The sequence below is a fragment of the Solea solea genome, chromosome 18 (genome assembly GCF_958295425.1).
Source record: "Solea solea chromosome 18, fSolSol10.1, whole genome shotgun sequence".
In the NCBI taxonomy this organism is placed as follows: Eukaryota; Metazoa; Chordata; class Actinopteri; order Pleuronectiformes; family Soleidae; genus Solea; species Solea solea.
The window spans coordinates 5750573-5775599 of NC_081151.1; the positions used below are offsets into that span (position 1 = coordinate 5750573).

Below are 25027 nucleotides of genomic sequence, written 5' to 3' on the forward strand. Positions count from 1 at the left end.
TTTTTTCTTAAAATTCTGATTTTAATATCAGAATAATTCTGACTTTTTCCTTAGGATTATGACTTTAATCTCAGAATTCTGACTTTAATCCCTGTATGTATGCTGTTTTATTCTTTTTCTCATAATATAATTGTTGATATAATATGATGAGGCAGTTCTGTCACTGTGTTGCTGTGTGATCCTATCAGTATTTAAATAATATAATCGTTTTTTTACTTGAAAGGCTTAAGATTTGAAAATCCTTTGTTTTCAAACTAGATAAATAAACCCGAGTCCTTGAATCGTTGCACGTTTTTAATGAGAACATTAAAAAAAGTAAGAGTAACATTTTAGCTTTCCAAATATTGCAAATATGTAAAACCCACTATTGTGCAACAAAGTGACAGAAGGAAAAAGTCTGCGGTTTGAGCTTCAAAAACCATTAACATTGCATCAGAGCATAAAGGAATCAAACAGGAAATAAAAACATAACCCAAACATTTTGAACAATAATTTTTTTTTTTTTTTTATTAGACTTTGTTCAGCCCATGGTGATACATGGTGATACCATTTTAATTTCTTTCACAAAATAAGAGAAATAAAATCAGGCAACCAACTCTTCCTTCGGCAGTATTGCTGTTAAACTGACACACACTGTTGCTGACATCTCTGAAGCTGCGTTGGATGAAAAGCTCTATGCACTAAATTTCCCGTACGCTCTCTTAAATTACTCTCTTGAAAATAACCTTCACATAAAATGACAAATGTCCTGATATCCCCATATTTGTTTCTTTGTACATTAGCACCAAAGCTACATTAATCTTATCTTCTCAATGTGTGAATAATGCGGTATTTGACACCTTTGCCGGTTCATTCTTTTATCAACAAGTGTAACATCAAAAAACTGATAACGTGTTAAAGTACAGGTGACGTACAAAATTACTGAAATTAGCAACATCGAAGCACACTTCTGCTGTTACGCATATAGTGATGTTAATTAAATACACAGTGCAAGCAGCGTTAACATTTTCTTTTGCAAGTACATCGGTTCTATAAGTAGCATTACTGCACATAAGTTCTATATAAAGCAGCACTGATTTCAAAGAGGCAAACTACTGTACTTCACATTCAAATGCAATTTTCACACCCCATGAAAACAACACAGAGCCAGCCACGCGAGACAAATCAATTGGATTTCAATTTTTACAGTCAGTAAATTATTCTGTTTGAGGTTGAGATTTGTTTGGTACTGTACTGTACATTTGGCTGTATTTGGCACACATAGACTTAAAGACCCCTACTGACAATTTGAGTAATTTTTAAAGGGAAGGGAGAATAAACAAATTGAATATTAATTTTTAATTAATATTATATAAATGAACCCACTCAGATTACTGCGTTATGGCTGGAAATAATGACTTGCAGTACTGTGACCAAAAGAATGTGATTTATCTTGTCCATTGTAACACTTCATAGAAGTAACATGGATAGAAAACATACACACTATGGTTAACGGTACTCAGTTATCCATAATTAACTGAGTACAGTTGCATAGCTGCACTTAAAAAAAAAAAACAACATATTCAATTAATATATTTGTCTACTGCCTGTTCAGTGAAGAAAAAAAAAAAGTTATTCAAATGCCATGTTTAATACATATAATAAAACTCTTTAATTAGTTCACTGAATTCCTCTAAATGTAATTAAAATAGTGCAGTGTTTGTAACAGATATGGTATGGCTTTGTAAAAATTTATTTGCAAACTTTTCACTGCACATGAAAATACTTGCAGTCTTTTTTTTATCTATAAACAACACATATGTATGTTAAACAGTTATTAATTTTTAATACACCAAGTTAGCTTGATTCGTCGGTATTTTTATTTTTTTTAAAAAGGGGGGGGAGTGTCTTTGGTGGCCTTAACTCCTGGAGGTTGCTTTAAAATAATTGTCAACATGTACTTTACCTAATGATTGTTGAATATTATTCTTTATTACAATAAATAACATTTGAAATTAATCAAATTAGTTAGAATACATTCAATATATGATTCAACTAGAAATGAAAGATTCAGTTTCCATCAGTGATGACGTCAACAGACGGCTGTAAATTATCTGCAATGTGCGAAACCAACTGTATGTTCATCTGTTCCTCTGAAGCCACAACACATGTTTCCCCACCAACAGCGCCACACTGAGGATTGTACATCAGCAACAACTGTGGCTTTCTTTTGAATGAGTTTGCCAACAACACAAAATTATATTTTCATTTCAGCCTTTGAGTCACATTGGCCAAGGCAACAGCAAATGCCTGAACTGCTGAGAAAGGATACTGGAAATCCAAGATATAGGCATTCCCATCAATCCGCCCAAACTGCATCACCTGAAAAAAAAAAACGAACATGTCAACTTATTGCCAACCAATCCATAAATTAAATTGTATTCCTACTTTGAAACTGATGAATGTTCTATTTGTTACATCATTTTCTGCTGATAGATGAATTCACTGATTACCTGTCTACCATCCAACTCTATCTGAAAGTTCTTTGCAGACTCCTGTGTGACTCGTCCTCCGAAGTCCAGCTGGTAAACCTGTGTGGCCTCGTTCCACAGAGGTTGTTTGTTGGCCATGACATAGACAAATCCTTGGCTGCCCAAACTGCGGTCCTCCCTTTCATTCGCCTTGCGGCATTTGATCTCCTCCAGCTCACTCGCCATTCGCAGGCTGCGCTTGTTCTTCCAGCTCTTCTTACTACTCTGGTTCTGGTTCATGAGCTCATCGCCACTAATGAACAGCTCAGGCTCGCTTTCAGAACTATCCTGGAACTCATTTGTGGTCCTGCTCATCTTCTTGGTTTTGTTGAGTTGCTCTCTCTGACCCTTGGGCTTCTTCTTCTCTCTGCTGCCAAGCCTTGGGCTGGAAATGAGTGTGTTAAAGTCAGAGAGTGCTCGTCCCTCCTTTCTGGACTTGCCCTCAGAGAGGGTGGACTCCTCGGCTCTGCTGTCCAACCTTTTACGGCTCTTCTTGTTGAAACGCTCTGACTCCTGTGGCAAAGGGCTTTCATTTAGAGACGATGGCTCTGCAAAGTTGTTTGCAGACTCTGTTAAATCGTCTGTGGCACTTTTGCATGGGGGTAGCTCAGTAGGTGGAGGAGGTGGTGGCAAAGGGGGTGGTGGAGGAGGTCCAGTTGGGGGAGGTGGGGAGAGAATTGGCTTCTCTAAAATCTGGTGGTTTTTGGTGGGGAGGGGAGGTGCTGGTGGGTCTTGCAAGGGTGGTGGGCAGGGGTAGGGGTTCCAAGGGTGAAGGCTGACAGGATGCAGCTGGAGTCCGGAACACGAACTGGCTCCCGGATACATTGGAGGTAAAGGGCAGCAAGCAAGGTTAGCAAGATTCGGAGGGTAACCTGGTGGCAAAACCAAACTGGCATCCTGCTGAGCAAAAGGGACAGGAGTGACCACTTCGTTTGGTGGAGGGTTCTGTAAGGTCTGAAGTGGTGGAGCACTGTGACCCACACCTGGAGGGAAGGGTGACAGGGAAATCTGGTAACCTGATGGGAAAGTAAGGGTGCTTGTGCTCGGACTGGCTGGTGGTTTCGTTGTGAGGAAAATTGGAAGGCGGGTCACGTCCAAGTGCTGAGCCTGACTTATGATGAGTGGAGGTGGTTTATTAGGTCCTGGTGGCGGCGCTAACATGGTTGGCTCTGGGGTGAGCCAAAACTCCTCCGTAGTGGAGGTGTCCCACTGGTAAGGCGGAGGACGTTTAACCGTCAAACTGACATCCCCGAGAGTCAGCTGACGCACAGATTTTTCGAGGTGACACTGCTGATTTAGAGTCTCGTCTTCAGTAAATGCAGAGTTAACGTACACTGTTCTGTCCCGGCTGTTGTCAACAGCACCCAGCAGACTGTAAGACGAATGGGAGGCCAGAGGTGAGGTGCTTTTAGAGTGCACAATAATTGTGCTGTGATGTGCAACTTTTCCTGGTGGGAAGTCCTGCCTCACTACCGTACCACCTGCAATTCCACTACTTGTGGTTCCACCTCCACTAACACTGACACTAGTGCTGCTGCTGTTGCTGCTGCACTGTGTGCACGTATATAGTGCAGTGGGCACCCTCTGCTGGTAGGAGAGAGCTAATGCACTGTTCATTTTAGCCTTCGTGGGAAGGGTTCTTGAGCTTTCCATCATCTGTGGCACTTTAAGTCCCACGTCCCTGCGGTCACGACGCAGAGTGGCGTGAATAAGACTGTTGTCAATTCTCTGAGGAGGAGGAAGTGTGGCAGTCACTTGGTTGGCCGGATCTGGGTAAGGAGGAGGGTCTCCACTTGGAATTGAGTACCGAGGGACAGAGAGACGACTTAATGTGGCGGAGCTATACGGAAGCTGAATTTTTTTATTCTCAGAGGAGGTCACTTTAAGAGTGGCAGAACCTCCGATGCCATGCATAGTGTACGCATTCTGGTTTCGAATGAGGCGCCTTCGTGGCCGACAAACCTCCTCCACATTGCCACTGCTGTCAAAGGTTGTGATCCTTTCATATCCCAGAGGCGTTGGGTACTGTAAGGTGATGGGGCGAAGCAAGTAGTCATCTTTCTTCAGACAGGGGTCGGGTGCCAGGACACTGGGGCTGTCACAATTTGTGACAATAGTCTGAGGTGTAGCAGCGGCTGTAGCTGCAGCTGCAGCTGCACTTGCTACAGTGCCAGGATATGGAGGAGGAGGATTCACTTTCCTCATGTGAATCTCCACAGAACCATCTGTGTCACTGAAGGTAGGAGGCAAACTCCGCAGCAGACTTGGCCTCAGAGTGTGTACGTGCTCGCTCCGATCTAAACCCTCGGCGGAAGGAGGAAGAATTTGAGGCAGAAGATGAATCTGCTGTAAGGAAATGGTCGGATAGCCAGTTGGAGGCGGAGGCAGCGTCATCTGCATCTTCAGCTGCTGCTGCATTTGCTGGTGCTGCCTCTGCATCTGTTGGTGTTGCTGCTGGATCTGTTGGTGCTGCTGCTGGAGCTGCTGCTGCTGCTGCCTCATCTCCTGGATCTGTTGTCGGATCTGCTGCTGCTGCTGCTGCATCTGCTGCTGCTGTTGCTGCATTTGCTCGTGCTGCAGCTGCATCTGCTGCTGCTGCTGTTGGATTTGCTGTTGGTGCTGCAGTTGGTGGCTTGACACTTGCTGTTGACTCTGTTGCATCTGTTGGTGTTGCTGAGCCTGGAGCTGCTGCTGAAGCAGCGCCTGCTGATGGTGCAGTTGCTGAAGCTGTTGTTGATGTTGCTGCTGCTGCTGCTGTTGTTGCTGCTGCTGCTGTTGTGACAGTGCCAGTGCCTGATGGTGATGCTGCTGCTGCTGTTGTTGATGATGGTTATACATTTTCTGCTGCTGCTGTTGCTGTTGCTGTTGCTGTTGCTGCTGCTGTTGCTGCTGCTGCTGCTGCGTCTGCATTTGTTGTGACTGTTTCGACTGTTGTTGGCGAGGCTGCTGTGAATGAGACCGCTGCAAGTGAGGCTGTGGCGGGAGATGGTGAGGTGGAGGTGGTGGTGGTAGAGTACCAGGAAGGAGCTGACCCATCTCCAGCTGGTTGAAGATCACCTGACCTGGGTTTGAGTATCTAGTTGGCACTGGTGGGTACGGTGATGCAACGGCATCCTGATCAGTGACCGGGACAGTAGCTGCCGCTGCTGCCGCCGCAGTGGCCGTGGGGTTGGTCAGGACGTCCAACTGAATATTTTGATTGGCCAGAAGAGACTGAACCAGGCCGATACTCTGCGTCGGGGACATGGCCTGAGCCGGACTGTGGATGGGAGCAATGGGAATGTTGACCGTACAGGGGGGATTGTCTCCTGCCACTCCGGATGGCCCCATCACTTTATGAAAATACAGAGGAGAGCATGCATGTAAAATGTAGTGTATACAAAACCACAGACTACATCTACACTCATTTCATTAAAACACTTTTTTATATTCACACCTGGTAAATCATCCTCGTCCTCACTGAACACATTGGGGTTGAACACAGGCAGGCTCATAAAGTCATGAGAAATCTTTCGCACCTCTGGCAGGTAGATTGTCATCTGTCTCGGTTGCAAATGAAGTAAACTGGTCTTATAGATGACTGAAATACAAAAGACCATGACTGTCACAACTGTCCAAGTGATGTGTGCGCATGTCGCTTTCTTATTTATTTTTTATAGACATTTACCTGCACCAAGGTTGGCTGGGAGGAACGAAGCAAGTCCAACAATTTTGAACTTTGTCCCCCAAATATTGGATGTGACTTGAGCGAGGTAGTTGTGCTGCGAGAAAAAGAAAATGGAGGACATGAATAAAAATACAAACCAAGACCCACCAAGACAACAGTGACGCTTTTGTGAAATATAGCAACGTATTAATGAACTTACACCAGTATCAACAATGGACAGTCTTTCCAGCATGTCATACCTCTGTGATCCCATCCATGGAAAACTCCCGGCGTGTCAGGCTGGGAGATCGAACTGGAGGTTTCTTTGTTGGTAACCGTGGTGACCGTTGGCATTCTTGATTGGCACGTGAAAGTTTGGGAGACTTCCTTGATTCCATGTTCATCCTTTGAAAGAAATTTGTAAATAAAAATGTCTTATATTTCTTCAATGGAACATGGAAAACAAATAAAACTAAAGCAATACAACGTGACTCAGGCCCGCGGGAAGTTCATTTATGTAACGTCTGACATGAGGACTTAAGTTGACCTGTTTCCTCGGGATAACTTTGGTGACTTCTTCCCGACCCACTCGTCGCTCAACTCAATGTCACTGGAGTCAGAGCAGTTACAGCTGTCGGTGTATGAGATCATGGGATTCACGCACACTTCCTCTGAAAGAAAAACAACAAAATACAAAATAGTAAAGATGTTATCTACTCATTTTTGAAAGGACTAGAAAAGCCTGGCACACACAGACGCAGCATCGGGCCTCAGACCATGTTACATCAGCAGCAATCAAAGTCTGTATTTGTTCATATTCAAGGTGAAAGATGTTCAAGGTGTTTTCAAGATGACAATAAACATGGACACAAGGTCACCAGTCCATCACAAGGCAAACATTGTCTATGTCACTCTCACATTCACACCTATGGTCAATTAAGAGTGTCCAATTAACCTCTGCATGTTGTTGGACTGTGGGAGGAAGCTGGAGTGCACAGAGAGAATCCACGCGCACAACTCCACACAGAGAGGCCCTGGATCGAGTGGCCTTATGAACTATCTTTTCAAATTGTTTGGTCATTTTATTCATTACATTCTTGAAAGCATGTTGTTTTCTACTTGAAGGAAAATGTCGCTAGTCCAACCTGCTTTGCTGTCTGTTTTAGGATCCATGATGACAAACTCAGGCCGCAGTTTGCTGATACGTCTTCCCTTGAGAATAGGCACCAGCCCCCCTAAATATTCCAGGTAGAGAGTGTAGCAGGGTCCGCCTGCCTCAGGACTGTCCTCGGCTCGCTTCATGGTGCAGTGGAGGCGCTCATTCCCAGCTGTGGGATAACTGACAAAGTCACGGATGTTGTTGGGGTCAGGGATTGGGGGCTGGAACAAAGAGAGGAAAAGGGTGTAAGATTCCTGGACAGGCAAAAGAAAACAAAGTCAGTAAGATGTTTTCAGGAGAGATGGACACACCTTGATGGTGGGTATGAAAGCAGTGGTGACATAGGAGCAGAGCAGTGAGGGCATGTTAAGTTTTCCCACGTCTTTCTCCTCTCGCAGGGCGCTGGCGATGCCCTGCTGGCATAAGAGCTGGAGGCTGGCCACCCTGTGCTCCACGCGAACCACATACAACGCTGGTCCACATGCAAGGAACAGACGAGAGTCTCTGTGACCCCAGCAGATGGTGGTGATGGGCCTCTGAAAAAAAAACAGAAGAATTCCTCTGGTAACAGGTTCTCACTTCTCCAATTTTCTCCAAAAAAACATTATACTCACTAATTGTAAAGTACTTTTGTTTTGGAGGGTCCTTTAGAAGACCCTTTTTTCTCCAATACATTGCATTTCAGATACTCACTTCAGGCTATAAATGGTTTATAAATCAGTATTAAATTTAGTTGTAAACACAAATACGGACACAGTGTTAACACATTCATCTCACACATTCACATCATTATTTGGCAAGATACTGTAACTGCTTACTAACCATGTGTTACTATTCACGAGTTGTGAAACAGAAGCCTTATTGTTAAGTTTAGAACACACAATACAGACATATGGGCTCACTATTTGGCAAACAAAAATGCAGTTGCCCTTCTATGCTTTACCTTGTAATTATGTTATAAATCCTTCTAGAGGGTAACACATTGCAATTATAATATTCTGTGCTGTGCTCAGTCCAAGGAATATAAGTGTCTTTATTTAGCTTTTGGCTCAATTGAAAATACTACATATAAATATGTTTGTGTAAATGTGTACTCATTAATTGATGTTTGTAACCTTAGAAAGCAAGGTCCCTGCTTTATGGAGTCTGCCATGTCTAATTATGAGTCTCACCATTAGGTGTCATTAATTCTTACACACTGGACTTTATTAGCTTAAAAGTTAGGTTTTTCTCCAAGAGAGACACCAAAAAATTATAAATTACACATTATTCTCAGATAAATCTTTGGTGGAAATTACTAGATCATTGTCATGCCTAATCAGCTATTACTATCAGAAGAAAGCCTAATGGTTATTTGGTGATTACAGTGAGAGTAAATAGTTGAGTGGGATTACACAGCATAGAGGTGGCCAGCATTGTTGCCTCACAGCAATTAGATCACCAGTTAGAATCCGAAGGAGTTTGCATATTTCAGTTTTCAGTCCAAAAACATGCCCGGTAACTCTAAATTGACGGTAGGTGTGAATGTGAGAGTGAGTGATGTAGTCCTATGTCATCTCCAGCCTCCTGAGACCCTCATGTGTGAGTATATCGTTAAGGGCTTAATCTATGCAGGACTGACCTGTGCAGGTGTTTCCAAAGTGTAGATGTGTTCCCCTTGGACGTTATAGAACTTAACCAGGGCGTTTCTCATAATGGACGCACATGCAGCGTCGGCAGGAAGCCCGTGTCTCTCCATGCCGGCCACAGCCAGCAGATCTCCCTGGGAGCACCATTTGGCCTCAACATCTGCAAAGTAATGGAGAATAAATAATGTCAGTGTCAGTATATGAGCATATTTATAATTATCTTAGAGAAAATTCAGGTTTTTTTTTTTTTACCTTTCAGCCCTGAGCGAATAACACCTGGAGAGAGGTCGTCATAGTTGTTCATTAAACTGATATCTCCTGATAAGAAGGTGACCGTCAACAAAGGCTTCACTCTACGCACTTGGAGGAAAGTGAAGGGAAAATAAACAGCGTCAGCACGAGGCCATCAAGCTGCCACATGAGCAGAGAGAGAGAGAAAATGTGTTTGTACCTAAAGGCAGAACATTGTCATCGGAGTCTGTGTCACTCTCTGTGCTGTCCTCCACCAGGAAGTCAGGGCAGTTCCAGGACATGCTCACGATGCCATCAGACTCATGCAGCAGTACATGGGCGAGCATACGACCGTGACAGTCCATCACGATCACCTGACCGTCTGCTGTACCGAACAACACCTGAGGGGGCAGTGTACATTAAACTTTAATAGATGATATCATTTAAAAAAAAGAAGAAGAAGCCCATTTTGTAATTTAATCTTGCTGCTAAATTAATGTATTGTTAATAATTGAGCATTTGATCGGTCCAATGACGAGTACCTGCTGGTCATCTGGTGTCCAGATGCCACAGGTGATTTGACTCTCCAGGTTAATCTCCGAGGACCAGTGTCTTTGTCCACTTACTGAGCCGACTAACACAAAGCCGTCCCTGTACGCGATGAGGGCTTGAGTGCCGTCATGTGACCAAGTGAAGTCACTCACCTGGTGGAAAGAAATACAACATTTCTGTGTAATGAGGACATGGTCTTAAATATTCCTGGTATATAATTGCTTTAGCGCAGTCTTTCCCAGAGATCTAGGGGATTTTTATGGTTACCAAAATGTGAGACAAAATGTGAAAATTGATTTTTACCACTTAACAAAAGGCTAACCAAATGAAATACACACCAGCTCAAGTCTACAATATCTGGAGAATATGTCCAGTGCTTTATCTCACTGTTAGACGGCCTTTGACAGCAGGAAACTGATGTTTGTGTCACTTTGTGAATCATTCATGCCAACCAACCGAAATTCCATAGAGAAAATCATTGATTTTACATCAGGGCACACTGCAGCTGTTGATTTACTGCTGCCTCCATAATTGGGTTCAAAATGTGCACTTTTGTGAATTCAGTGTTTGAAATCCTTCATTTTTTCATAGTGAATATGAACATGAACTTACCAGACAAGGCAGCAGTAGACCAGCTACTGACTTTGTCTATGAACTTTGATGCATTTATTTGGTATTTAACATATTTATCTATCATAAATGCATTTGTTCTTAGACTCAGTATATTATGCAAAATATTTCTCTTGACACAATTTTTTTATTGTGAATTTGGGTCACAGTGGTCCCCATATAAATACTTTAGGAAACAGTGTTTTAGAGCATATGTGAATATGTCTGCGTCAGCACAAGCCACGACAACTTCCAATTAATTAAAGGTCTCATAAAAAGCCATTTTAAGGTTGAAATCCATATTCCCAAACTCCCATGCGCTCTCGTTGCTTACCTGCGCTCCTCTGTCGTTCACCAGCTCCACAGACCATCTGCCTTCGTACTGGATCCACACAAATATACCTCCCTCCATATCACAGGTGGCCAGCTTCTGAAAGGGTTCATTCCAACGCACCAAGACAACCTATAAAAAGCCCCAAAACACAGCCAGTGTTGCTATTTTCTCACACGCAGGTGGCTGCCAGCACACAGCAACATTCATCATTAATATTCAGCTGGAAGCAGAAAATAAAAAAAGCTTTTTAGGTGGTGAAATGTACAGTAGAAGGAAAAGTCAGCATAAAGACACAAAATAGAAAACAATTAAGTTCATATTCACTCAAGAACTCACTTCAATGCTAATATGAACATATGTACTCCAGCATTAAATTCTGAGATATTCAGGATTCTTACATATTTCCACATATTTAATTCCCCTTTTCATGGAAAGATTGAATTATTGTAAATAAAAATTGGCTGCATTTCTGTTTTTAATACTGATTGTATGCCTCTGTCTTGATTTCTGTCATAATTATACTGTGCTGTATGCAGCTGCAGCTGCAGCACATCCCGAGAGGTTTGTCTCATCATCAAAGGACGATGAACAATGACGTTCAGATCAATATGAAGGAGTCTTTCAGCTGAAAGCATAAACTGATCATAAACTGTTCTTAAACGTCGAGAGTCAACACTGCACCTCGCTGTTGTGTCCTCGCAGGTTGAAGTTGATTCTCTGAGGTGTGCTTCTGTCCCTCCTGCAGTGACTCGATGTAAACGTCACCCCAACGACACCTCTCCCGTTCCCCGTGGCGAGCCAGCCCTCCTCATAGTACCGCCTCCGGCACACCGGCTTGTCCTTCTCGCTCTTGGGGACGCGGCCCTTCCACGAGAGGCAGAGGATGTTGGAGTCGCTGCAGAGGATGGGACCATGTTCCACGGCAGCCAACATCCCTACTGAGTGACCAGGCTGGTGAGCAAGGCAGCACAAAAAGGCAAGTTGAAGCACACATGTACATGTTGGATGACCTCATAAAAAACTGTTTAACCCTTAGTGCTCATACGGCACGGCTCTGTGCCGCAGGTGCACCCTTGGTAAATTGCCGTGGAAATAATACACAACTCCTTATATGGACATCCTGGGTGTGTGTTTATAGGTCACATGAACTGTGACTTATTTCACAAATTTCACAAATTCAATCCCATTTTAAACACTTTTAGTACTTTTTGCTCAGGTGGGGGGGTTGGTTTGCCTAGGTTGTGCTGAAAAAACTCTATGTTACACATTCTTATACCCTCTTTATATACTGTACATTTCAAAGATACACATTTTAATGGGAATACTTGTTTCTCCAGGCAGTTTCTCTTTAGATTTGTGTTGTTTGTTCTGTTTTTTTTTAGTTCTTTGCTTCTGCTTTTCAGTCTTCTTTGTGCCATGTTAGTTTCCTGTTTGTGTGTACCTTGTTTATGTCCACTTCCCCTCTTCTGGTTGTCTGCCCCGCCCCTGAAGTGATTCACCTGTGTCTTGAGTTTTTAAGTAGCCCTTCCTCCCTAGTGTATTTAGCCTCTGTGTTCCCGGTGTCATTGTCATTTGAGTTCCCATGCTCACCATGTTTTCAGGGATGTGAACATTTTGTCCAAAAGGTGAAATGTTCCGTTTTATAAAGTACATAAACAGTACCTCATATTACCATCTTTCCTGGTTGTCATTAGTAATTATTTTGAATCGTTACTAAGTTGTTACAAAGTGGCGGCTGAAAGCTTTGTTTTGTCATACTTTGTCTTTTTAAAATCACATCGGTTGCAGTTCGTGGCTCAAGCTGTTCTTGTGCTTTTCACCTGCGTCTTAGCAGTTACATGACATCATCTCTTCAGTCTCGTTTGTTTTAATTCACAAAATGAAGTGAACCACACACTTATATGTGTGTTTTATATATTTATACTTACAGTATATATTTACAGTATATGCCCTTTTTATTCTACCTTAAGCATGTTTATTGTTAAAGATCATCCACAATACCCTACCTTTTTTTGTTTTGTGTGATGAGTAATAATAACTGGACCGTGCTGGTTGTTAATAAATGGAAATACCTGCCGAATTATTTGCACTACCTCCTGTTATATACTGTTGTATGTATGTATAAATACTTTTAAATATAATTCACTTAATTTTTAGACCAATGTTTACATACTGTGCATTAGTATTGTACAGAGTTTCTTAAATGGACACAAAAGACTTTCTTTTTTATATTCTAGTCTTCTATAGTTGTGTATATCTGCTATTTTCTATTCCAAGGAGTAGCTGTATAGAAACCCAACTCCCCTAAGGATGAAGTGTTTCTAATTCCAATTCAGATCATTTTCTTTTCTGTTTCAAGTGTGACTTTGTAATACAATTTAAAACCTTTTCATCTAAAGTATAAATATGAGAATTAAATGAATGTATAGCTGTACAGCATGTGGCCGACTGCCACGATTCATAGAGTATGTAATCATCTTCAGGAGCAGAATATAAGTCTGTGGTGTGACAAGAATGGAACCTACCTCATAGTTCCTGGACATGTTGAGTCAAAATGCCTCCATTGAATGTGTCCATATTTACATTCAGATGCTGCACTGAAGGATAATGGCTGCTCTGCTCTTGTTGCTTGCAAATAAATCTACGGTGAGGCGAAATGCATCATACATCCAGATGATGTCCGGCTCTGCCTTCGTTCGAATCAAGCTGCTGCTCTGTGCGTCAGAGTTTAAAGCCATGAAATGAAATTATGTGGAGGAGGCTTCGTCTTAATGCCAGTGGCCCATCCCATGTCTTCTTAATGTTGCTCTGTGGAGTTGCAACCCTGTTGCAAATAAATAAATAAATGAATGAATGAATAAATACAGTCTACAAGGCAATCTGAGAGACACACAGAGATACAGAGGGACCTTGCTTTAAATAGACGCTTTGTCATTCAGTGCATCAACCTTGAATTTCACAGTTTTTCTCAGTCTCTCAGCAACAGCAACACTGCATTGGAGATGAGAACACTGGCAGTCTCCATGGGTACGGAAACTGTAGGTTCTTCCTCTTTTACGTCAAACACCACAGCAGCCAGGCAAGGACGTGCACTCACTGCCTATTTACCCCACTTATATTAAAGATCTTAAACATATTCTCACGTGTCTTATATTAAGAAAAAAATATAAATATATATCTAAAAACACGAATCAATAATCGATTAAAACACTTGGAAATAATCCTGAGTTGATTGGCACAATTTGATGAGAGCAAAAGCTTCGTCTTGGTCTTGTTTGCAACCATATTATACATCACATCAGTTTTAATTTCTCATGCAAAGGCGTATCTGACTGCATGCAGTGGCAGCAGCAGCAGCAGCAGCAGCATCAGTGGCTCAGCTGACGAGGCAAATAAACTGCGGAGGGAAATCAAATAAAAGTCTCCACCAGAGAAACTGTGCGGACGAACAATATGCAGCTTCACGTACCTGACATCGATGTAATAACGTGTTATTCCAGAGGCAGACGGCGCACAGTGCGGTCGTGTTGCCAGGTTCTCTTCCCCCCCTCCTCACTGGCGCACTTCGGGGGTTGTGGCTTTAAAACGGGTTGCCATGAGGCAGGTAGTACGGAAATAAACCCCCGATCTTTCAGTCTTCTTGAACTAAATGTACTAACTCACATTGCAGACCAACCAAAAGCCACTGCGGTGGTGAATGTGTATATTTAAGTTAAAAATAAATGTAAAAGTGCTTTTGATAGGAAATTTCGTCCAATGTTTGATCAAAATCAATATTTAAGTAGTTGCTGCTGCTCAAAAGGGGGTTTGCTTCATAATGGCAACCCCATACGACTGACCACATCTATGAATTTGAAGTTGAAGAGATAAGACCTTGGTGTGATGAATGTGTTGTTATCTTCCTGTCATAGTGCCAATTATCACATGCTGAGCACCATATGCTGCACCATGTCACATTAAAGTTGCATATGATCGCACTAGATTCAATTAATTCATTTAAAGTAAATGTACTTATCTCCATTAAATGTTTTGCATAAAAACAAATGCACTAGAATTAAATCATCATTCAATTTTATTGTGTTTTTAGATAATTATATGTAGGACACAGTGTTTTCATTTTCCCTCCATTTTTTTTTTACACCATTACAGTCAAATGTGCTTTGTTTCTGAGCTGGAGAACAATGACATCCTACAAGAAAGCATATGCTTGTATTTTAGAACTCAAAAGTATTATGTTATTTGCTTGTTTGTGTTTTATGAATATTCAGGTCATCACTTTAGACCCTGCGATGAATATGTTTGTTATATTGTGTGACATTGCATAGAGAAAGGTAACTGGTTAACTGATAATCTACAAATTGTACAATAAGTTAGTTGCAACTCTAATCTATATCCCCATTATGTAATACTCAGCTGACTCTGCTATTCAGTCACATGCCGAGATGTGGCAGAAATGGCTTATAATTCAGTTTGCAGAGAAATCTGCAGATCAGAACACAGCCGCAGAGTCTGTTGTAATCCCACAATGTTGTTGTTTTTCAGTGTTTGTTGTGTTTTTGTTTCAAGTGCAAGTCTCTTCAAATGCATGGATGACACTGTCGTACGCAGGAGGGCCAGTGTGAGAGGGGAGGAATCCTTTCAGTCCATTGCCCCCCAACCAGAAGGAGTGTCTCTTGTTTGGCACAAGTGATTCTGAATCGGATGAGATGGAAGCCGCTGTGTCCTCAGGCATGTCCACCTGGGTGTCCTCTGCCATCTCCAGGCCGGCTCTGCTCCTCTTGGCGACTGGTCGGAAGGTGGAGGTCTCTGCTCCAGGTTTGCTCCCCAGTGGACCCACAGGCTCCAGAGACGGTTGCCTGTAGACACTCAGAAAGGTGCTTCTGTAAAGGCCCAGCTGGCCATTCGTTGGGTTGTTTGATTGTGAGGTGCGAGTTTTCCTATTGGAACGTCTCGTGATCATGACAGTGGCTTGACGCCTGGACGCCCAGGTCAACAGGACGTACACCAGAGCGCCAAGCAGAAGGCCCACTAGCATTGATAAACAGAAGGCAAGAATCATATCACCTGCAGAGAAAGTAAGAAAGATTCAGGAAAGGGAAGCAGTGCAAGATTAAAATAACTTGGCAGAGTGCGAGGCTCGGTGCTTTGTGTTGTTGCCGACTCCCCAGAGGATGATTGTAGCTGCGTTTCAGTTTGAAACAAAACCTGTTTTTATCATAGATGCAGAGTTTGCACTCGCTAAACAAAGTGGATCTCAGATATTGATTTATGATTGGTGGCTACTGCTACACTCGACACAGTGTTACATAAAAATCTTACATCATAGATGTTGCATGTGTGAGTTTGGTCCATCCTTATGTTGAAGCACAAACCGACTATAGAAAGATTGTATACATATATATATATATGTATATATATACATATATATGTATAAAATAAAATATAAAAATAAATTTTAGTATCAAATATAACTCCAGCTTTCAGTGCTTCACAAATGTAGAGGTGGTGTTAAAAAAAAGAGAAAAAAGAAAACTAAATAAAAGCTGTAATGTGAGTAAAACAAAAGCATGCAGGCATAAAAACGCTACAGTGGTATACACAAAAGTTTAAAATTGTGATACAGAATACTAGATATTTTGATCCTGGGGAGAATACATAAACTTTACAGATATACAGTGGACATATAATATACACTACACTTCCTAAAATGTATTCTACACTCATTTCCCGATTTTCCACTGCACTGGAAAACATAATTATTAATAATATGTGTTGTTGCCAAAGAGTAAGTATTCACAAGAGACAAAAACAGAAACACTCACCGAGATTAACTGAACTTAGTATTTCCATAAAGGGATGTGTTTCATTGTGTGCCATTATTCCACCATAAGCCGGTGTGAAAGATTCCACCCTGACTCCGAGCAGTCACATCCAACACTGAGCTTTTTCCAAGACAGGCTTCTTGACTTTTTTCCCCCCCTTCTAATGTTTGCTGTGGCGGAAACTTTGCTGTCATGCTTCCTTCCCTCTCTGGCTTTAAAATTAGCAAATGCATTGCTTATCTGTGTGGGACATAACACTGGGAAACAGGGTTGTTTCCTTTTGCATCATTTCCTATGTATCAGGGTGTTTTAACAATTGTCCTCTTGGCACCATTTATTTTTTTGTGTGAAGTGACGCGTGTCGTTACAGTCCATGTGTCTTCATGTAAATATGATGTTTGCAAAAAAGAATTATTAACGACACAAATGTGTTCTTACTAAGAATGTGGGGGGAGAAACTACATACAATCCTCCCTCTGATGTTTCTAAGAGTCCTGACAGAGTTGTGGATAAAATGTCCCATGAAAGTAAAAACCATCCACTGGGGAGTTTGCAGGCTATCAAGCTCTTGGTCTCAATGGGGATTTCCTTCAATTGTTGCTGTTCCCACTTCACTCATGACCTCAGAATTTGCAGGCTGATAACTCCAACAGCTTTCTGCATCACCACCACCCAAAATCCACCCCACTTTATTTAAAGTGATATATTCATAAATGTAAATAAGACAAACGTATATGAACTAAACTCCCTGTTTAAATGTTTAGTTAAGACACTCACATTGCACAGATGTCCAGCAGGTGGCACTGTGATTCTACTGGATACTTTAACACCAATACAAGCCTTTGCAATATGCCAATCGAGGTTCCAAAGGGGAAATATATATGTATAATAAGAGAAAAAGTTATTAACTGACATTTTGTCAGCACTGTAATTAATGGAAAGAGTATTCAAACAAATGAAATTAGCCAGTAGTAAAGCTGTTTTACTTTACATGTACTGTACATGCAACATAAGTAAAAGTAGAAATGCCAAAAAAAGAGTAAAATACACTGTTACAAGTTCAGAGTCTGTCTACAAACAAACTGACTGTTCTCAAAATACACTTTAACCACATATGAAGATGGAAAGATGGAGAACTCACATGACACACAGTAAACTGAATGGAAATAATTACATTTTTCATTGAAGGAGAAACAGCAGGAGTCTCAATTTGTTTACTTGCTTGCTGTTTCATTTAGCTTTCATGCTATATCGTTCGGTAACGTTCCAAGAACGTTCTGGGAACGTTACCTTCCGGTTGTGTGATGGAAAGCATTCCTCCGTGTTGAACCAAAGAATGAATACAACCTTTTTTCCCCAAATTAAATAATGAAAGCAAGAACCCTGACTCCTCCCCCTCTTCATCCCCTTTCTCCTCTAAGTGTTGATTTTTGTTTGTGCGCGCTCTTCTTCTTCTTGTGGTCAGAACATTACCTTACTTTCTTACTTAGCCTGTTTCATTTTCACTGTTACCACTGGCAACCGCGCAACACACACACACACACACACACGCAGACACTTCCCCCCCTTTGAAAAGTTGCCATGCTGCGCTGCAGTGCTCACAGCGGTAAGATACAATGTTAAATGTCACTTTTAATGGTAGTTTAATGTGTGTGGAAGGGTGGTGGTCGTTCACTGAAGCTTCGTTTATTTACAAGGAAGCTTTCAGGCACCTGCTTCTTCGGTTTGTTCCGGTGGTGTTCGGTGACTTTCGAGTTGTGTGGCGCTGTTGTAGCCTGCAAACCACCACTCAAACAACCATCTGTGGTAACTTGGTTTCACAAAGTAACAAACTGCTGTTTATTCTGGGACTACATGTTCATTTCTCCTTTTTCGGTTACAATATAACATCAACGTTCCACGGTCGGTGTGTCCTTTATCAGATAACATCAAAGGTACACGATACCGCACCTTCCAAATATGTTAAGTCAAATAACCCATAGTCCAATATATGCGCAATATAATTATGATTTAGGGAGTTATCAGCTGTGCATCACTTCGGCATCCGGTTCCCTCCCTTTTTGACAGTAATTCAGTTCAAATAAATATTCATTATGACCTTAAACCATATGCTTTGTACATTATATTTATATCTAGGCCTGTTGTCCAGTGAATGCGAACCTTTAGAACAGCAGTTAGCAGTTAATGTTTTCGTATGTGTTGCTGTATGTCTGAATTTTGACTTCCTCCTGTAAAATTTCTCAGTAAACTTCTCTTTTTTTCATGTAGTTACTCGGTGAAATTGTGTAACAGCTGTGTTTCATGTCTAAATGGCCGCTGAGTGTCTGTATTCACATTATGACATTTTGAGTTTGCAAAGCAATATGTCTTTGTTGCATATGTAGAAGCTTTTCTGACACAAACCACTGCCCTTGTCAGGACCAGTCGTCCTAAAACAGAGCCTCACTTTTGAGGAACTAGTTTTGGGGCTAAATATTTTTGAATTGAGGTTAGGTACAGTTTAGGCAGTAACTGGTTATGGTAAGGGATAACACATTGTTTAGGTCGTCCAGATGAATGGAAGTCAATGCAGTGTCCTGTGTATGGATTCCCATTCTCAGTATTTGTAGTAGGTAGTATTTGTAAAATAGGAACATAGATTTGCATAATTCAAGAGGCTGCAGACATATTGACTTGTCAAAGAGGCTGAAAAGCACACGTGTCATCACCACCTTATGACATTATGTCTTCTGTAAGGAAAGTTTATCAATGACATTTATTATTTCTAATGCTATATCTCATGAGCAAACTATAACAATACAGGCAACACTGTTAAGAACTAATAGGGTAATAGGGTTATTAATATGTGTTCAACTTACTGGAAGCAGAAATATTGTTATCTCTGTCTAGGAACAATGACTGAGGCAAACGGTGCAGAACAGATGAGTGTGCAAAGTTTGTGTTACATACAAAAAGCTGAGTTCACAAGGGGATTTCAGTGTGAATGTGCAGCTACACTGCTTTGTTGGTTCTGAAGGTAGTAGGCTTAGGGACAAACAGTGAGTAACACAATCATTTGAAACCCTATTAACGTGCTTCTCTTTCACAGGCAGTCAATGGAAGATGTGTTTCTATTGGACAGCAAACCTGCTTGTCCCTGCATGAAACCTGAGATTCAATTGGGCCTGCTCCTGCAGTGAAATTAGAAAGAGAGCGAGTGAGAGGCAGAGGAGAGGAGAGGAGAGGAGAGGGAGTGACGGGGCAGAGGGGATGTCCCACTCAGGACTGCTGTGAAACATCTTCAGCTGTGATCCACCTTGTCGTACAGTTGCAGTGAGACACCATGGCCTCCTTCTTGGGTCGAAGGTCTGTGGACATCACCAATGTGATGCAAAAACTGCAGGGTAAGTGTCATTTCCTTTGGCTTCTCCTCCAGCTTTGCTGCACAGTGATATTGTGCTGATTCAATGACTGGGCTGGATGCCCATGTGAAGTTTGCCAGGTTCTGCAAGACAGGATGCTCATGCACTGGTGCTTAAATACACACACCCTCTCACACAGGAGCATTCGGGCACTTTAAAGCTCTAAATTAACCTTCACTGCTTTGTAGAATTCCCATCACGGGTTAGTCCGGTTGCTGTCTACTACATGTATGTGTCTCTCTGAATTCTCTTGTCATATAAAAGCACCTTTAATTTAAATGTAGTGCATTTAAAAAATATATATTTATACTTGTTCTCAAGGGTTTAGGTAATTTGATTTGATTTCTACTTTGTGTCTTTTGTTCTCGAATGTTATATATATTTTTTAAACAGCACATAATCATATTTGGAATAAATGGAATTCAATCTTAACTCTTGTGATATCTTGTGACCAGCCCATAGAAGGCGAAACACTTTGTCTGTTAGCCCATATTGGATTATTACGGATGTATTATTATCCATTTCATGCAGTAGATATTGTGAAACTCATGATCTCAACACATGATTCCGAGCTTTCCTTTCATCCGCACGTCTTAATGTTTTTAAATCAGATTTTCTTCTTTGATGAGAATATGATAGAACATATTTGCAATGTTGCAGAGGCATTTGTTTTTTGATGTCACATCAGAGGACAAAGTCGTCTTGTCTGAAGAAGATCTTGTTTTTGAACTTCCTAATGAACTTTTTAAGTCTGAGTCTAAACATGATATACTGAGTCACAACTCTAGATCCATGTATGCACAGACAAACCACAGACAACAATTTGACACCCCTCCTGCCCTTGAAAAGTGTTGGATCAATAGCGGGAATCTCTATTTGTTGGTGTGTGTGTGTGTGTCCCCTTTTGTTACAAGAGCTTTAGGCCTCAGTTATCACGACAGCACTACAGTTGATTTACCCTGGATTCATCTTCTGCTCAGTGTTTTATTTCTGGATACTCAGTATACCAAGAAATATTGTATGTTGTAACCTGTTACCATGGCTACTTGCTGTGAAACCTTTGTCTGCGGTTATGCCACTGTTGCCCAGTTCCTGCCATAGAAAGACTTGATTTCCTGTGTGCTGCACAACTATATCCATTCACTTGTTATTCATATTATATTTTGAGCACAAGTAGTGGAATTAGTCATCACAAAATCCACCTGTTAATGGTGTTGTTTGGTGTTTTGTTTTATTTATAATTTTTTTATCTTAATTAAACTTTTCTTATCTTAATTAAATCTTTTTTAATAAAATTGACCAAACAGCTGCTGCTGAAAAGAAAAATCTAAATGGAAATGAAAGGAAATTATTAAATATCATAATCTGCACTGCAGAGTGCCAACGCTGTTGCTGTGTTCCATGTCTTGAAGTGGAGTTTGGTGTCAGGTCACATCTGGAAGTCATTAGTTGCCTGAGGTCGTAGGTGTAGATGGAGAGTAACAGAGTAGTTTTACATGGAACTTTTTTTTTTATTGTTGGTGATCAAATGCAAGCTTCCTGTTGTTAAATGTGTCCTGCAGGGAGGGTCACTGCATTTTGACTTGAGCAAAGGTCCACATGAATTATTATAATAATGTTGAATGCTGTGGTGTCTGGACTTCCGTTGGATTTGTACAGTTGATGCCCTCAGCTTTGATATCTCTCTTAAAATACTGATCATCACATCACTCTGCTTATTAATATTAGTAGTCTATTATAGTATAGTATAAGTAGTCTCTCCTGATTGAAATATGTTTGGATTACAACTTCTTACTACCTCAGGCTATGTTTTGTTTCTTGTTCATTTGACAAGAGAGCAGCAAACCTAAATGCCCTCTGGGTACAATTAATGCCTGTTTAATGTTTGCTGAAGTGTGTGAACGACAGGCATGCTGCTCTCATTATGACTTTGGCTCTTGTGGGTTTCACTGTAGTTGAAGCTGCACGTCAAACAGGATATGAAATCACACCACTGACAAAGGATTTGGTCTGACATTTGACATGCGACGAATGATGCCCTCCCTGCCAATGTCGGGAAGTAATGAGATCTAATCTCACATACTGTGTGAGTGAGAAGTCTCTGAAGGTTTTTTTTAGATTTCCAGTAATTGTTTGTGAAACATTGTGTAGGATTTAGCCTCCTTAATACCTTTGATAAGTAAACAAATGACACAAAGAAGAAAATTATTCGGGCTGCAATTGATATTAAGTCATTCATTCATTCATTTATTGTTTACTGCTTTATTCTCCACATGAGGGTCATGGAGAGCTGTAGCCAATCCCACATGACACAGGGTGAAAGTCTCTGAGTACACCCTGGCCTGGACAGGTCGCCGGTTCATTGCAGGGCCAACACACAGAGACGAACAACCATTCACTCTCAGATTCACACATATGGTCAATTTAGAGTGTTTAACTAACCACAGAGCCTCAGAGAAAACACACGCAAACACGGGGAGAACATGGAAAATCCATACAGAAAGGCACTCGGTCAAACCGGGTTGCAAACCCAGGCTTTAAGGTTTTGCCACTCAAAAACCCCATAACATTTCTGTTTATTGAACAACTGATGAATGCCCTTTTCAGCTGTTTGCAAAAATGCACCCTTTGTTGTAGATAAGTCACAAACTAAATTCAATGAAATTAAAAACACCTGTGGTAGAGCGCAGCTGAAAATTGGTGTTCCTGTTTCATTTCGGCTGTTGTACAGAAACTTAAGCTTGTACGTTATTGTCAGCTGTAAGGTGCTGCCTCTCAACAGTGTCAGTAACATCTGCTATAGACAGACAGACAGTCGTCAAACTGTTATGAGCTCATGAACACATGACATAGTTCCCACTCTACCGCACACTAAACCAAGCTACCTCAGACTGTTCCAGGGCTGCAAAAAGGTGGAAACCACATCTTTTCTGTGATCATTTTAGCTTATTTATGTCACTTGAGAAAGAGTAGAGTGCCAGTAAATCACATTGGTGTCAATTGTATTCATTAAAAAGTAGAAGTCCTTTAATTCTAACAAATATTTCCAGGTTTTTGTCCAGTTAGACATTTTATTTGTGAAATAGATCCCAAAGTAAAAGCGTACAGCGGATTCTGAAATCATATTTCCATAAGCAGTCCAAAAAGAGGAGTTCACAGTCCTCTTATAATACTGTGCATGTTTTCTGTGATTTTGTTTGTCTGATCATAAGAATAGGAAACTGTTCACCAAAGCAATAATTCCTGTGTCTCAGTGTCTGGCTCCGGTCCAGCCTGCAGATCATTTCTTCTCCCTGCCTCTTTGTTGTTGACCTGTCAGAGCTGAAGTATGGCTGCTCTCGACTAAGTGGAACAACAACAGAGTGAGTGGGCTTTTACGCTTCTCCCAGGTGACCGACATGGGCCAATGAAGCCAACCACCTATAGCACAGTATTGCCAAAGGTATCATCTGTCCTAAGATCACCTTAAGTACTCCATTACACATGTGAATAGCAGATGTGTTAGTGGTTCGATGCTGTTGCTCGGACATTTCCTCTTTTAATTGACTCTTAGATATATCGGGATTAATTAAATCAGCTGACCAAGATGTAATGATGTAATGAGCTTCTGTTGAGGAGGATTACATGCTTGTCAGTTATTAACCAGTATGTTCAGAAAATGTTCAGACCCCTGTACAACGTTCAGATTGCTCACTGATTATAACATCATGTGTTGTGGCCATAGACCTGGGTTTCTCAATCCTCATCCTGGGGACCCACTGCCCTGCATGTTTCCCTGCTCCAACACACCTGATTCAAATGGTCAGATAATCAGCAAGCTCTGCATGAGCCTGACAACAACCCATTTATTTGAATCAGGTGTGTTGGAGCAGGGAAACTTTGAAAACATGCAGGGGAGTGGGTCCCCAGGATCAGGATTGAGAAACACTGCCATAGACTGCATATGACCCCCACTAGGGGGCGACTCTGCTGGTTTCAAAAGCACTCTGACTTCATTCATCACATCATTTAATATTTTCCTATAATAATAATAATTTTATTTGTATGGCGCCAATTCATAACATACATTATCTGAAGCACTTTACATGTTAAGGTCAAGACTTTTTGTCTTCACGTACCCCTTACATCACTTTGTATACCCCAGTTTGGGAATCACTGGTATAGTGGAAAGTAGATGATAAAGCTCAGTACATATGAGTGAACACCAGTGTGAATGCCAGCTTGTATAATTCAGTAGATGCTTGATTGCAGGTGATGTCTCTGAATGTCTGGGTTCAACGAAATGAAGTTAGTCTTGCAACTGTGGTCTGTTTAACATACAGCCGATGTAGCTGAGGCTACACAGCCATCACCACCATGTTCAGCCACAGAAACAACTTAGAAATGGCCCCTTAAAGTGATTTTAGCATATGGATGCAACCTGAAAAGAACCTGTAACCAGACTTACCAGACCAACTTATTAAGTGAAACAACTACATTCAGGACTCTGGACAGCTCCTTAGCTGGATGTACAGTAGCATGGAGCAGCTGGAATATGAGGAAAACATCAGCTCACACTTGGGTTGCAATTTAATTTTACATTTCATATGTGGTATATAGATTTGAAGCAATGTTTCAAGTATCAAAGGATGTACCCTTGATACGAGACGAGCTATTGAGCCAAACCCAGCACTGCGGATTTTGTTGCCCTTGTAGCCTCTAGTGGAAACAAAAATACATCACTTCCCTTCAGTGGAGTTTTTTTTTTTTTCCAGGGTTGCACCTGTTTGACGTTGGCGGTATAGAATAATAAGAGAGACAGCAAAACAAACATTTTTATAGACGTTTGACCTCTTTGATTGACCTTTAAGCTGATGTTAATGTTGTTTGGACTTTCATGGACACTTATCAACATGGAAAGTTACATTATGAATATGTGTTGCACATCTTAGTAGATGAGACTATTGTTTTGGGTCATTGTGTACAATCTGTAAAACATTTTTTTTTTTTTTTTAAGTAATTTACATTTATCTTGATTCTAATTAAAAAAACATAACATGTTGTGCATCCAAGGAGGAGGTTGGTGAAACAAGTTTAAAGATATGAGTAAATAATTTCCAAATAGTAGTGCAACACAAATAATGTTAACTGCTAAC

The 25027-nt window shown here is 41.2% G+C and overlaps 3 protein-coding genes across 6 annotated transcripts in view; 1 reads left to right on the forward strand and 2 right to left on the reverse strand.

Moving 5' to 3' along the window:
• Window positions 1-353: 353 nt before the first annotated feature.
• tulp4b (TUB like protein 4b) lies at window positions 354-14320 on the reverse strand. The gene is made up of 16 exons (XM_058615602.1): window positions 14139-14320; window positions 13195-13493; window positions 11351-11620; window positions 10670-10798; window positions 9717-9878; window positions 9395-9575; window positions 9196-9303; window positions 8937-9103; window positions 7627-7851; window positions 7302-7536; window positions 6704-6827; window positions 6417-6561; window positions 6178-6271; window positions 5947-6090; window positions 2493-5842; window positions 354-2361 (listed from the first exon to the last, which is right to left on the reverse strand). Exons 2-16 carry the CDS (start codon window positions 13210-13212, stop codon window positions 2245-2247), a joined length of 5469 nt encoding a protein of 1822 aa, XP_058471585.1. The 5' UTR covers window positions 13213-13493; window positions 14139-14320; the 3' UTR covers window positions 354-2244.
• A 403-nt stretch (window positions 14321-14723) lies between these two features.
• myct1b (myc target 1b) lies at window positions 14724-17893 on the reverse strand. 3 transcript variants are annotated; one of them, XM_058615727.1, is made up of 2 exons: window positions 17782-17893; window positions 14724-15733 (listed from the first exon to the last, which is right to left on the reverse strand). In XM_058615727.1, the coding sequence occupies exons 1-2, from the start codon at window positions 17804-17806 to the stop codon at window positions 15231-15233; spliced, it is 528 nt and encodes a 175-aa protein (XP_058471710.1). In that variant the 5' UTR covers window positions 17807-17893; the 3' UTR covers window positions 14724-15230. The 3 variants fall into 3 exon arrangements, with proteins under 3 accessions (XP_058471710.1, XP_058471711.1, XP_058471709.1); XM_058615728.1 differs by lacking the exon at window positions 17782-17893 and adding an exon at window positions 17666-17759; XM_058615726.1 differs by lacking the exon at window positions 17782-17893 and adding an exon at window positions 16492-16825.
• Window positions 17894-19665: 1772 nt separating this feature from the next.
• syne1b (spectrin repeat containing, nuclear envelope 1b) overlaps window positions 19666-25027 on the forward strand; it is a 67645-nt gene continuing 62283 nt past the window's right edge. For both annotated transcript variants that reach the window (XM_058615469.1, XM_058615479.1), the window contains exon 1: window positions 19666-19874. In XM_058615469.1, coding sequence (XP_058471452.1) covers window positions 19814-19874 — 61 coding nt within the window. In that variant the 5' untranslated portion in view covers window positions 19666-19813. The remainder of the gene's footprint in view (window positions 19875-25027) is intronic.